The 12,140-nt window shown below is 44.4% G+C and overlaps 2 protein-coding genes and 1 long non-coding RNA gene across 8 annotated transcripts in view; 2 read left to right on the top strand and 1 right to left on the bottom strand.

Moving 5' to 3' along the window:
* The window catches only part of SLC22A15 (solute carrier family 22 member 15), a 119,500-nt gene extending 116,156 nt beyond the window's left edge, over positions 1-3,344 (top strand). The window contains exon 14 of the transcript XR_007477596.1: positions 3,221-3,344. The gene's annotated coding sequence lies outside the window, so the exon portion shown is untranslated. The remainder of the gene's footprint in view (positions 1-3,220) is intronic.
* Positions 3,345-4,314: 970 nt separating this feature from the next.
* Positions 4,315-5,138, bottom strand: LOC125964606 (uncharacterized). Of its 4 annotated transcripts, none has more exons than XR_007477764.1 (3): positions 5,016-5,138; positions 4,542-4,665; positions 4,315-4,501 (listed from the first exon to the last, which is right to left on the bottom strand). It is a non-coding gene; the product is annotated as an uncharacterized LOC125964606 (long non-coding RNA). The 4 variants fall into 4 exon arrangements; XR_007477767.1 differs by having other exon boundaries at positions 4,315-4,449; XR_007477766.1 differs by having other exon boundaries at positions 4,578-4,665.
* Positions 5,139-5,539: 401 nt separating this feature from the next.
* The window catches only part of MAB21L3 (mab-21 like 3), a 47,035-nt gene continuing 40,434 nt past the window's right edge, over positions 5,540-12,140 (top strand). For all 3 annotated transcript variants that reach the window (XR_004485530.2, XR_004485531.2, XM_004263296.3), the window contains exon 1: positions 5,540-5,677. Coding sequence is in view for 1 of the 3 variants with exons in the window: in XM_004263296.3 (XP_004263344.2) it covers positions 5,630-5,677 (48 nt within the window). In the remaining 2 variants the exon portion in view is untranslated. The remainder of the gene's footprint in view (positions 5,678-12,140) is intronic.

Here is a 12,140-nt window from a genome sequence, read left to right as displayed (position 1 = left end):
TTGATTACACAATGCTTACATTTTTCCCATAAAATAACACAAAATGTATTATCTATGAGGACCTGGTAACTTGATTGTATTTTCATTATAATTAATATCTTTGGGTTTCTTTATTTAAAAATGATCTATAGTAACACTTTTTTTTTTCTGGTGAAAAGTTGTATGAATTTTAACATATATACAGATTCATGAAAACCCCACCAAAATCAGAACACAGAACAGTTAGACCATTCCAAAAACCTCTCTCATGCTATCCCTTGGTAGTCACACCCTCACCTCACCCCAAGACCCCTGGCAACCACTGATCTGTTCTCCACCACTAAAACTTGGTCTTTTTTCAAGAATTTTTGAGAATGCCAAATTAATGGAATCATACAATATGTAACTTTTTGAAAGTTCTCTGTGTTCTCTCACTCAGCACAATGTATTTAAGATTCATCCAAGTTGTGTATATCAATAATTTGTTCCTTTTTATTGTTGTATATTATATGCTATGGATGTACCACAGTTTATCAATTCACCTGTTGAGAAGCTTTGGGGTGGCATCCAACTTTTGACTGTCACAAATAACAGTGCTGTGAACATTCATGTACAGGTTTTTGTGTAAACCAGGTTTTCATTTCTCTAGGCTATATGCCTAGGAGTGGAATTGCTGGGGGTCAAATATATATTTAACTTCATAAGAAATTACCAAACCATTTTTCATTCCCATCAGAAATGTATGAGAGTTTCAGTTGCTCCGTATACTTGTCAACACTAGGTATTGTCACCATTTTTTCATTTTAGCCATTCAATTAAGTATGTATCTTTTCGTGTTTTTAATTTGCATTTCCTGAATGTCTAATGATACTGACTATATTTTCACATGCTTATTTGCCATCCTTATATCCTCTTTGGTGAAGTGTCTGTTCAAGCCCTTTACTCATTTTTAAGTTGTGTTGTTCTCTCATTACTAATTTTGAGAGTTCTTTACATATTCTGGATACAAGTCCTTTGTTGGGTAGGTAGTTTTCAAATATATCCTCCTAGTCCATATCTTGTCTCTTCATTCTCATGACAGTATCTTTGGAAGAACAAAAGTTCTTAAATTTGATGAAGTCTAAGTTATCCATTTTTTTTTAATCATTCCTAAGAACTCTTGGCCTAAACTCAGGTCACAAGGATTTAGCTTATGTTTCTCATTTAGATCTATGATCCATTTTGAGGTAAATCTTTATGTAAGGTATGAGATTTATATCAATAATCAATAATATATATTATTTCTTTTCCTATGGACAACCAATTTTTCTAATACACATTAGTGAAAAGAAATATCTTCCCTCCACTGAAATGTGTTTACACTTTATCAAAGATCAAATGACTGTGTTTGTGTGAGTCTATTTCTGGACTTTCTTTTTTGTTCCCTCGATCTCTATGTCTTTATCTTCTGGCTGGGTCTCTTTTAACCAAAAACAGATAAATTTGTCATGTGTCATGAGCAATAGAGGGGGGAGGGAAAGCAGCCCCCTGTGTTCCCAAGAACTAGGAACAATTAATTCCTCCCATCACCTATTTCCTGCCACTTCCTAACTCAGGTATCACAGAAACTTAGGTGAACCAGTTAGTTTCATGGTATAACAAATTAATAAAACCAAATGTCTTCTTCTTTAAAGGCTTTCTTCACACCCAGTGTTTTCCTGGTGATGTCAACTGAAAAATATGCCAGCCTCACATGACTCTGAACAGAGGGAAGGGAGTTGCACCCTGACTTAAGGAAAAGTTTCAGATGAAAATATAACTCTGTTTACCAGGTAGAGCGATATGAACATGGAAATACCTTACTATTTAATTTGAAAATAAAGTGTCATCCAAGCCATAGCAGGAGTTTTGACAACTGGTCTCTGTTAAAAATAAGTTTCTGGGTTGCCTTTCAGCATTGGGCCATTTGAGTGAGGAAGATCCAGAATGACATTCCAGTGCACAGAAATATAAATGGATGGACACACAGCCAGATGGACACAGATCTAGATATTTTCCTTTCCTTTCCTCTAGCCCAATCTGGGATCACTGAGTATATACTATGTTGTAACAGGTCATCTTTGCTGTTTTATGCATCTCAAAGTATTTTATTTATTAGAATGGTCGCTTTAATGTTTAAGGCAAAGAAATATTCACTCTTCATTGAGGGTCAGTTATGTGTTAGGTTAGTGCTTCCCAACATTTTTGGCACCAGGGACTGGTTTCGTGGAAGACAGTTTTTCCACGGATAGGGTTGGGGGCTGGGTGTGGGAGGGTGATGGTTCAGGTGGTAATGAGAGCTTTGGGGAGCAGCAGATGAAGCTTTGCTCCCTCGCCTGCCGCCCACCTCCTGCCATGTGACCCGGTTCCTAACAGGCCGCAGACCAGTATCGGTCCACGGCCCGGGGGTTGGGGACCCCTGTGTTAGGTACCGGGCTACACAGGTGACACAGAACAGACAGGGTCTGTTCATTGTTGGGGGCTTCCTCACAGCTTAAACAATTATCTCTATTTGGTCCTCTGAACTGTCAGTTTTGAGTCACCCTGGGATTAAAAGAAATCTTTGAAAGAATAAGTCAGAATTTGTAATCTTGGTGAAGTTTAACAAATTTGTATATTTAAGATTGATCTGAATCAAGCCAACCCTTCCCCTTTTTGGTATGAAAATCCTGGCCACTAAGGTAAATCAGTAACAAACACCTTTGCTGGTGAACCAGGTGACATGATCTTCCCAGGGCTTCTTATAGTGATGGTTTAGGGTTTGAATGCCTTTGTTCAACTGACTTTAAAGAATAACTTCTTGGTCCTCACAACAGAAGTTGAGCTAAAGTTGGTTTACATGTTCATACTTGCATTTGGTGTGAGTCATGAGAAACAAGGATATTTATTTCCCGAGGAAAGAGGGAAATCTGAGTCCATTTTTAATCCCTCTCAGTGACACAGCAGAGTGCCTTGGGCAATCTGTTGCTCAATAAATATTTGCTGATCCAATATCCAATTAGCCAGAGATCTCTATCTACAAAGAAATTTTGTCTTTGCCAATCTGTCAGAGTACCTGTGTTTGTGGGACTGCCCTGTATTTCAGAACCTTTGCCCATAAGGAACATCCTGGAGCAGGGAACTGGTCGTGTCTATACAACACCCCATTTCCTGGGTACAGCATCCAGGTAAAATTAGACTCTAGTAAGCCACCCTGAGCGCGTGCTCCTTCTTCTTCTCCCAGGCTCCGCAGTTGTCCCTGTTCATTGCTTTCCCCGCTCACAACTGGCAAGTGTCACCGGACCCTAGCACAGGAGAAGAATGCCACTTTCAGCATTTTGATCAGCTGCGGTACTGGAGCAATCGAGGTAAGGCCACCACAGGCACAAAAGGATGAAAGTTTGTGCATCTGATGACGGGCGACTGGGGTAACCTTAGAACAGTAGGAAAGACCCCACCAGAGGAGAGGGACTCCTGCGTTAATGATTACAGTGAAGCAGAAGTAAGGACAACAGCAAGAACACCTGGGAAAAACAGGAGGACTTTGGTGAAGTTGAAAATGAGGTGGAAAGAGAACTCTGAATTGCAAGAAGCACAGAGGAAAGAGACTCTTGGTCTGTGAAAAACTGGTAGTTTGGAACGACTGACCAGCGGTAAGAGAAGGCAAAAGAAAATTCTGAAATATTCAGGAACACTTGCTATCAAAAGAAGGAGGTTTAAAATTACAAATGGAAGAAAATGAAAAGGCGAGGCGGTATTGAGGAGGGGCGGTTTACCATATTCAGATCAGACTGCAGGTTCCCAGAGGGGAGCTGCAGAAGCTGGACGGAACCCCGGGATTATTAGTGAGGTGGGTGGAGCACGGAGCAGCCGGAGCTCCGATGTGGATGTGGCTTTCAGATGGTGCCAAGTTCGGGGAGATATGCGAATGCTGTGGTTACAGAACACAGAGCAGCCCGGGCGCCTAACGTGGTTGCTGAGCGCCCAGAGGATGCACTCAGAGGTGGGTTTGGGAAAAACACTTGCCTTTGCAACATTGCTCCGAATTGAGCTGGGCTCCCAGAAGTGCTCTAATACCTTTAGATCATCTGATAGCAGACTCTGATGTTTACCAGTTTCAGGGAGATCAAGCCATTGTGAAATTTTTTTTCTGTAATAAAACTAGCCCCAGCCAGCCAGACTGGGAATTTGCTGCCTGAGCTGTTTTCCAGCATAGTTTTGCTGGCAAAACCAGATGTGAGTGTTTCCTCGGCTCTTGAGGAGCCTGTTTACACTGACTTTATTTTTACTGCTAGCTTTCAGGTGGGAAGAGGGAGATTTAAAGGTCAGCAGGTGAGTGGAAGGATCCTGTCCTGCCATTCCTGGGTGTGCTTCTGTGTGCCTGTGTGTGTCCATACGTGTGTGTGTGTGTGTGTGTGTGCCTGTGTGTGTCCATGCCTGTGTGTGTGTGTATGTGCCTGTGTGTGTCCATACCTGTGTGTGTGTGTGTATGTGCCTGTATGTATGTGCCTGTGTGTGTCCATGCCTGTGTGTGTGTGTGTTTATGTGCCTGTGTGTGTCCATACCTGTGTGTGTGTGTATGTGCCTGTGTGTGTCCATACCTGTGTGTGTGTATGTGCCTGTGTGTGTCCATACCTGTGTGTGTGTGTGTGCCTGTGTGTGTCCATGCCTGTGTGTGTGTGTGTGCGCCTGTGTGTGTCCATGCCTGTGTGTGTGTGTGCCTGTGTGTGTCCATGCCTGTGTGTGTGTGTGTGCGCGCCTGTGTGTGTCCATGCATGTGTGTGTGTGTGTGTGTGTGCCTGTGTGTGTCCATGCCTGTGTGTGTGTGTGTGTGTCCATGCCTGTGTGTGTGTGCCTGTGTGTGTCCATGCCTGTGTGTGTGTGTGCCTGTGTGTGTCCATGCCTGTGTGTGTGTGTGTGTGTGCACCTGTGTGTGTCCATGCCTGTGTGTGTGTGTGTGTGTGTCCATGCCTGTGTGTGTGTGTGTGCCTGTGTGTGTCCATGCCTGTGTGTGTGTGTGTGTGTGTGTGTGTTTCCACATGCAGATTGTTGTGTCCTGATCGCTTGTTTGTAGGCATAATCATGGGTGCCAGGCTGGTTGTTTGGCAGTTTTGTTTATTGTAAAGAAGGTAAATTCATCTGTGGGGTTTTCTGGATTGGAGGGCAAGGGATATTTACTGTCAACAGGGTTAGAACAAGGAGATATAAGATACTGAGCTCAAAGGTGCATCTGGTGTCAGGATAAGAGCATAAATAGCTCGGAAGAAGCCAACTACAGGGCGTTTCCATCTTGAATGGAACTTTTGAGTATTTGAGTGGGAAATACAACTTGGAAAATTGCCCTTCGGTCAACACCCCAGTCAACAGAGCTAAATAGAGTAAAATTTGGCTGGACTCAAATGCAGTTTCATCAACTCTCCTTCAATTCTTTTTTTCTTTTTAATTTCCCAAAAGATGAAAGATGGATGCTCACAATTTGGAAATGAGAGCTTGAATGAAGAATTGAGAAGGCAAGTCTGTGGTCCACATACACAGTCCCAGAGAAATTCAGCACCCAGGGACTAATATCACTGAGAAATCTATGCACAAGTGCTCTCTCTGCTGAGAGACAAACCAAGACTCTGCTGTTCTGCTCAGCATAGACCAAGAAGACATGAAATCCCTAATGGAAGGAAACTTAGAAGATTGCCTGCTGAATAAGGTAAGGACAGATACGGGTCTCTCCCATGCGCCCCTCCCACCCTCCCGCCCCACCAACCTTGATGCATAAAGAATTTCAGCTTGTTTCCAAAGATACAGAAAATGCTCCTCAGGAACTCAAGACCAGCACCCATTAGAGTGTTCAGGGACTTACCATGTTTCAGTCCTCTCTTTGAGGTTCTAGTGCAAGAGGTACATTGGAAATAGAATGTGGAAGGAAGAGTTAGAACTTGGGCTGTAACTCCAGCTCTGCCACTGATGCCTGGGTGGTCATGAGCAAGACACTTAACCTGTCTGAGCCTCAGTTTTCTTCTCTGTAAAATGAGAGTGATAATAGGATCTTAGTGGGGTCTTTGAAAAAGAGTAAATAAGAAAGCTCTTTGAAAACTGTAAAACTGCTAGATTAAAATATGTATGTATTACCACTATATTTTTAGTATGCATCAATTAAGAACTAATTTAATTTCTTCTCTATAGAGTCATAGGCTCTTTGGATGGTAGAACTTGAAGGGACATTAAATATTATCTAGTTTAAGCCTTTCCATTTACAGCCAAAGCGATTAAGACACAGAGCCACCCTTAAAACTAAAACATTTAAACAAAGAGTTAGGCCCTAGTCTAGGGTTTTCATGCCTTTACGAGTAAACAGAGCAGAGTTCATTATTATAATGATAAGTCAAGTTGATTTCTTAGGCAAAACCATTAAGAGGGATAAATAGGGAAAACTTATCATAATAAAAATTATAGCAAACAAAATGATTCCTCCTTTTGGGGGCTATAAGTGGAAGGGGCGTTAGCTGGCATTTCCCCATTGTCCTGTGTTTTCTGAAAGAAAAAAATCCAAATATTTTAGCCTGGCCTTCAAATAATACTTTATCTTTCTACTCTCTGCTTCCCTGCATCTTCAATCACAGAAATTCTAAACAAAAGCTCTCTATGTGGAATCCAGCCTGAGCATGTGTTTTCTTTGGCCCGCAGAGAATTTTTAAATTTTGTCAAATTTGTTACAAACATTTCAAAATAGTGAGATTTTGCATAGAAATCCAGCTTTCCATCTTCTCTGGAAAAAAAATCAGGTTATCTGGCAACCACAGGTCCCAGTTTCTTACCTGGCAGCCATGGGCTGGAGCTGAGTGTCTGTCCCACTGGAGGCTGCGGCACTGCTGGGGTCTGACATCTGCCTCCCCCGCCCCGCCCCATGTGTGTCCCCTACTCCGCCCCGTAGGTGGTTGAGTCTGACAGCCCTGTCCCACAAGAACTGTGCCCTGAGAAGATCTCAGGCCAGAGCATCCCTCCCCGCCACCTGGGGAGATATCCCGTCTCTTCTTCATTTTTCTGGCTCATCCTCATCCTTCAAACTCAGCTCAGAGTCCACTTGCTCATGAAAGATTAATCTCACACCGCAACACAAAACGTTTGTGTCTTCCTGTGAACTCCCATCATAATGGTCACTGATCATATTTATTTGGCAATCAATTGTATCTTGACTCCTGATGCCTTTCCTATTGTTATCTTGGTGGCAACTTAAATAGTATATCATTTTATTCTTTTTAAGTTTCCAGAGGGAAGAACAGTGTCTTGGATATCTTTATTCCCTTTGAATTCACATAGTATCATTGCACGTATGTGGTCAGAAGTATCTTCAGGGCTCATTGAAGGTAATGCAAGACGCGTGTTAAAGGTGCTAGCAGGTTGAGGCCCTACAGTGTCTCATTTAATCAACAATCATGTGACACGTGCATATTGCCTCCATTTTAACAGAGGGGGAAGCAGGGCTCGTGCTGATTAAACAGCATGTCCAAAGTCACACAGTTAGTGAAGATGCTGTGGTTTCAGCCTATTCTTTTTTTACACCAAACCACATTTCATCTGCTAAACCCTCTATATCACCATAAACACACACAGTGCAAAACACAGTGCCCAAAACACAGGTCCGGATGTGACCTGCTTAGTGAGAGAGAAATTTTGTGTTTGGGTATCTTGAAGGGTGACCCTATCTCACCTGCAGATTTTGCACATAACCCCAAAGGTAAAAGGAGGAAGTTCCCCATGCAGAGAGCAAATGCTTAACATCACAAGCGCTACATAGAGATTTACTTATTTATTTAATTTTATTTTCAGCCGCATTGGATCTTCATTGCTGCATGCGGGCTTTCTCTAGTTGCAGTGAGCGGGGGCTACTCTTCATTGCGGTGCGCAGGCTTCTCATTGCAGTGGCTTCTCTTATTGTGGAGCACGCGCTCTAGGCGCACAGGCTTCAGTAGTTGCAGCACACAGGCTCAGTAGTTGTGGCTCGCAGGCTCTAGAGTGTAGGCTCAGTGGTTGTGGTGCACGGGCTTAGTTGCTCCACGGCATGTGGGATCTTCCCGGACCAGGGCTTGAACCCGTGTCCCCTGCATTGGCGGGCGGATTCTTAACCACTGTGCCACCAGGGAAGCCCACTACATAGAGATTTAAACAAGGTGCTGGAGGGGAAGAGAGCAGTGTGACCTCTGATGGGAGAGACGTTTCACAGAAAGAGTGATGACAAAGCCTTAGCGCATGCGTAATGCATAGGGTTTTAACGAGTGGAGGAGAGGCCTTCCAGCTACTGGAACCCCATTCGAGCAGTTAGCGGTTTTCATTCCCAGTCTCCTTGTCCTTGGGGAGGCAGAGCGGTGCAGTGATTATGAACAAGGGCACCGCCTGGGTGTGGATTCCTGTTCTGTGACTTATTGACTCCGGGACCCCAGGTAAGTTATTACACTTTCTGAACTCCAGTGTCGTCCTCTGTAAAATGGGGATTATCACAGCATCCAGCTTAAAGGCTTATCGGGAGTCTCAAAGGAGCGAACCCTTATAAAGTATCCTGCGCACAGCAACGCCTCACCAGTCTTAGCTCCACGGTGCTGCTGTTGCTATGGCTTCTGCTGTTGGGAGCTGCAAATATCCTGTGGGGCCCAAGCATTTGGTTCATGGAAGAATTAGTCTAAAAAGATGGAGAGTGTGATGTCTTATCTGTATGGATCACTGAATTTAAGTCTCCGTGCCTTTAAATTATTAACCCCTGGAAGACAGAGACAGTCAGTGTCTGTGCCCCCCACCCCACCACTTTTTTAAACTGATTATTGGAGTTAATGCAATTCCAGAATTAAAAGTCTGACTTCCTGTTGTCTAGAAGGAAGTTCTCAGCCTTTTTCCCCAGTGGCACTCACCATGGATGACATTCGCATTGGCCCCATGCTCCTGGGTGTGGCCAGGCCTGTGTGGCATTCCTGGTGCACTATTTAGCATACCCCCTACCTCCCTCTCAGGAAAGCATGTGGGAATACAAGTGAGTCAGACTGATGTAATTATAAGGAATAACCTTGAATTCTCAATAATTTTTATTTGAAACAGGAAATTGTTCACAAACTTGAGCTATTAATAGCAGCAAATGATGTGGGACAACAATGGGCCTGACACTGTGCCCGGGGAGGTGGACATGCGTGTGGGCACACAGACAAGCCCTGGAGTGAGGCCCACAAAAAATGGATGGCAACCTTAAAGGTGCCAGCAGTCTCTAATGACTGTTTCTGCGTAAACTCTGCTTAGTTAGAGTGACTAAATCTGTATGCTAAGGAGTGTGGCATAACTTTTGCAGGATCAGTGCAATGCAGGGGTTGGATTAGATGATCTAACCACATCTAACATCATGGGCCTGGTTAATTTACCACAATTCATTTCTGCTTTTGCTCTGCCACACCCACAAATGCTTCCCTTTAGAAACAAAGTGTTTCTCTTTATTTATTTATTTTTTAAGACAAAGTCTCTTTTACTTATTTATTTATTTATTTGGGCTACATCGGACCCTAGTTGCAGCACACGAGATCTTCATTGCAGCTCACAGGTTCTTTCGTTGTGGCACTAGGGCTTCTCTCTAGTTGTGGTGCGCAGGCTCCAGAGCACGTGGGCTCTGCAGTTTGCGGCACGCAGTCTCTCTAGTTGAGGCGCACGGGCACAGTTGTTGCCACGCGTGGGCTTAGTTGCCCCTTGGCATGTGGGATCTTAGTTCCCTGACCAGGGATCGAACATGCATCCCCTGCATTGGAAGGCAGATTCTTTACCATTGGACCACCAGGGAAGTCCCAACCTTTGTGCATTGACCTAATCAGCAGAGGACGTGAATGAAACTTAAACAGGCACTCAAGGTCAAGTTTGGACTGCATGAGGGAATTCCCTGGTGGTCCAGTGGTTAGGACTTGGCGCTTTCACTCTTAGGGCCCAGGTTCGATCTCTGGTCAGGGAAATAAGATGCCACAAGCCGCAGGGAGCGGCCAAAAAAAAAAAAAAAAATTTGGACCAAATGGGCTTTGATCCATCTTCTTAAATTATCATATTTCCTCCTTAAGTTTGTTTCAAAGCTTTGCTGTGAAATAAATTTAGTGACAAGGCTGCTTCAAGGTTACAACGGGTATCTTAGCTTGCTTCCTGAAGTTTGAGAGGCAACAAAGGGATTCTGACATTGGGCTGGCGACCGGTAGAGCCTCCTTCTTTCACCAGGGCCACTCCCTGTAAAGCTGCCTCAGGCCCCATTTCCTGCTTTTCCACACAGTGAAATGGAATCTTCTTACCCATAGGCATGGTCAGGACAAGTGGAGGGAAACAGCCTGGGGCTTCTGGGTTGTGGTTTAGACCGTGGGAGTGACAAGAGGTACGTGGGACTGAGCCTGGGAAACCCCCAGCCCAAACCCCTTTGGGGGCAGGTGAATAGCTCTGTGATCCTGTTTGCTAAGAACCAATGGCAGGAAGTGTATCCAGAGACATAGGCAGGAAGGGGCTGCCCATCACCTAACAGGAAAGCGGCTCCCCCTTGACTCCAGTGGCTTGGGTCCTGGGGCAGGCCTGTCCAAGGCAGGGCTCTCCCTCCACAGTGCTGGTTAAGCCCTGCATCACTGTCCGACCCCTGCTGTGTCGCCCTTACGTGTCTGCGGCATGCCAGAGCAGTCAGTGTTGCGGCATGTCAGAACAACTTTGGACTTGTTATTTCATGAACTCCAAACTGAGGGCATGGTCAGGTTCAGAAAGAGGATAAAGGTAGGTATTATTTCTGGAACTCCTAATTGAGGGTGTAGCACAGTGTGACAGAAAGAAGAGTTGGGGAACCTGGGCATTAGGTCTAGTCATACTGCTAAGTACCGGTGTGATATTAGGAGGGCCACCGTGTCACTCTGGCCTTCTGTAAAAGGATACCAGACAAGATGATTTCTGAGGCTCTTCCAATTCTAAGATCCTGGGTTTAAATTGCAGCCAAAGTGACAGATAAAGAAAATTAAAACCAGAATTTGTGGCTCTAGGCCCAGAAAAGTATTTCCTTATTCTGACTTTTATCTTCACACGTCAGAACAGGTCATAAAGAGGAATAATGAATGAGAAATTATAGGTGTCTTCTAAGGGGTGTCTGAACTTGTCCTGCCGGTAAGAAAATTCTACCATCAAATGGCAGCATAATTTGTAGATGAGGTTCACAATGGAGAACTGTTCCCACTAGGTGCGCGCGCACGCGCGCGCACACACACACACACACACACACACACACTTTCAAGCTTTTATCAGTTAAAAATTATTTGATAGTATCAATATGGTAATGAATCTTTCATTAGTTTATTAACATAGGAAACAAAATGTATCTGCATATATAGAGTCACCACTGTGTTACTAACAGTCAAGTTCTATGGACTCACATCAGTGGACTTGGAAGATTTAGGAAATTAGCCTTAGTCCTCAACACATTCTGAGAACTTCACTATTCAAGATTACTATTTCCCAACCATTCTGACTGCAGCGTTCTATCTAGTTAGCCCTTGTCTTACTTTTTCCCACTATTCCTGATCAGATGTCTGGCCCCTGAACTTGTCCAATGTCCCCTAATCTACCAAACTGGCTTCATCCGTTCTCGGCCCAGGCTCGAAAACATGGCCCTCCACTGATCTCTTCCCTTGCTCTCCTCCAGATCTTGCCAGCAAACTCTAGTCTCAGCACTTCCACTGTTACCCCTGGAGGGCCGGGAGGTACTAGACAACCTCTTATAAATGAGCCCACTGGTATCCCACAGCCTCATGCACCCAGAGCTGAGTCTTGGTTCTGCCTGGCAACCTTTACCCATGTGCCCAAATGGCCCCTCATCCCTTAGAGAAGCTATTGCCAATGTCTGTCACCCTGAAGTCCCCTGCCTCCCTCTTCTCACCTCACTCTCAACGCACTGCCTTGTCTCCTGCTGACGTCAGGCAGGAGATCTCTATGCTTTTACCTGCATTTGCACCCATCTTCTTTTCCTTCTGACGCACGGAGACGAGCTCCTCACCAGGTTTCTGGACTTCCACAATGCTTCCTGGCTGGGAAACCCTTGCTCAGGGGTTTTGCTCTCTGCCTTCTTCCTTCTTCACTGGCTCTTTTCTCTCAGCATCTAAACATGTTCGAACCTGTGTGTCCTTTGAAAAAACCCG

This window comes from Orcinus orca, chromosome 1, assembly GCF_937001465.1.
Source record: "Orcinus orca chromosome 1, mOrcOrc1.1, whole genome shotgun sequence".
Taxonomy (NCBI): Eukaryota; Metazoa; Chordata; class Mammalia; order Artiodactyla; family Delphinidae; genus Orcinus; species Orcinus orca.
Note: the sequence above shows the minus strand (reverse complement) of the source record. Positions and strands in the feature narration are given on the sequence as shown.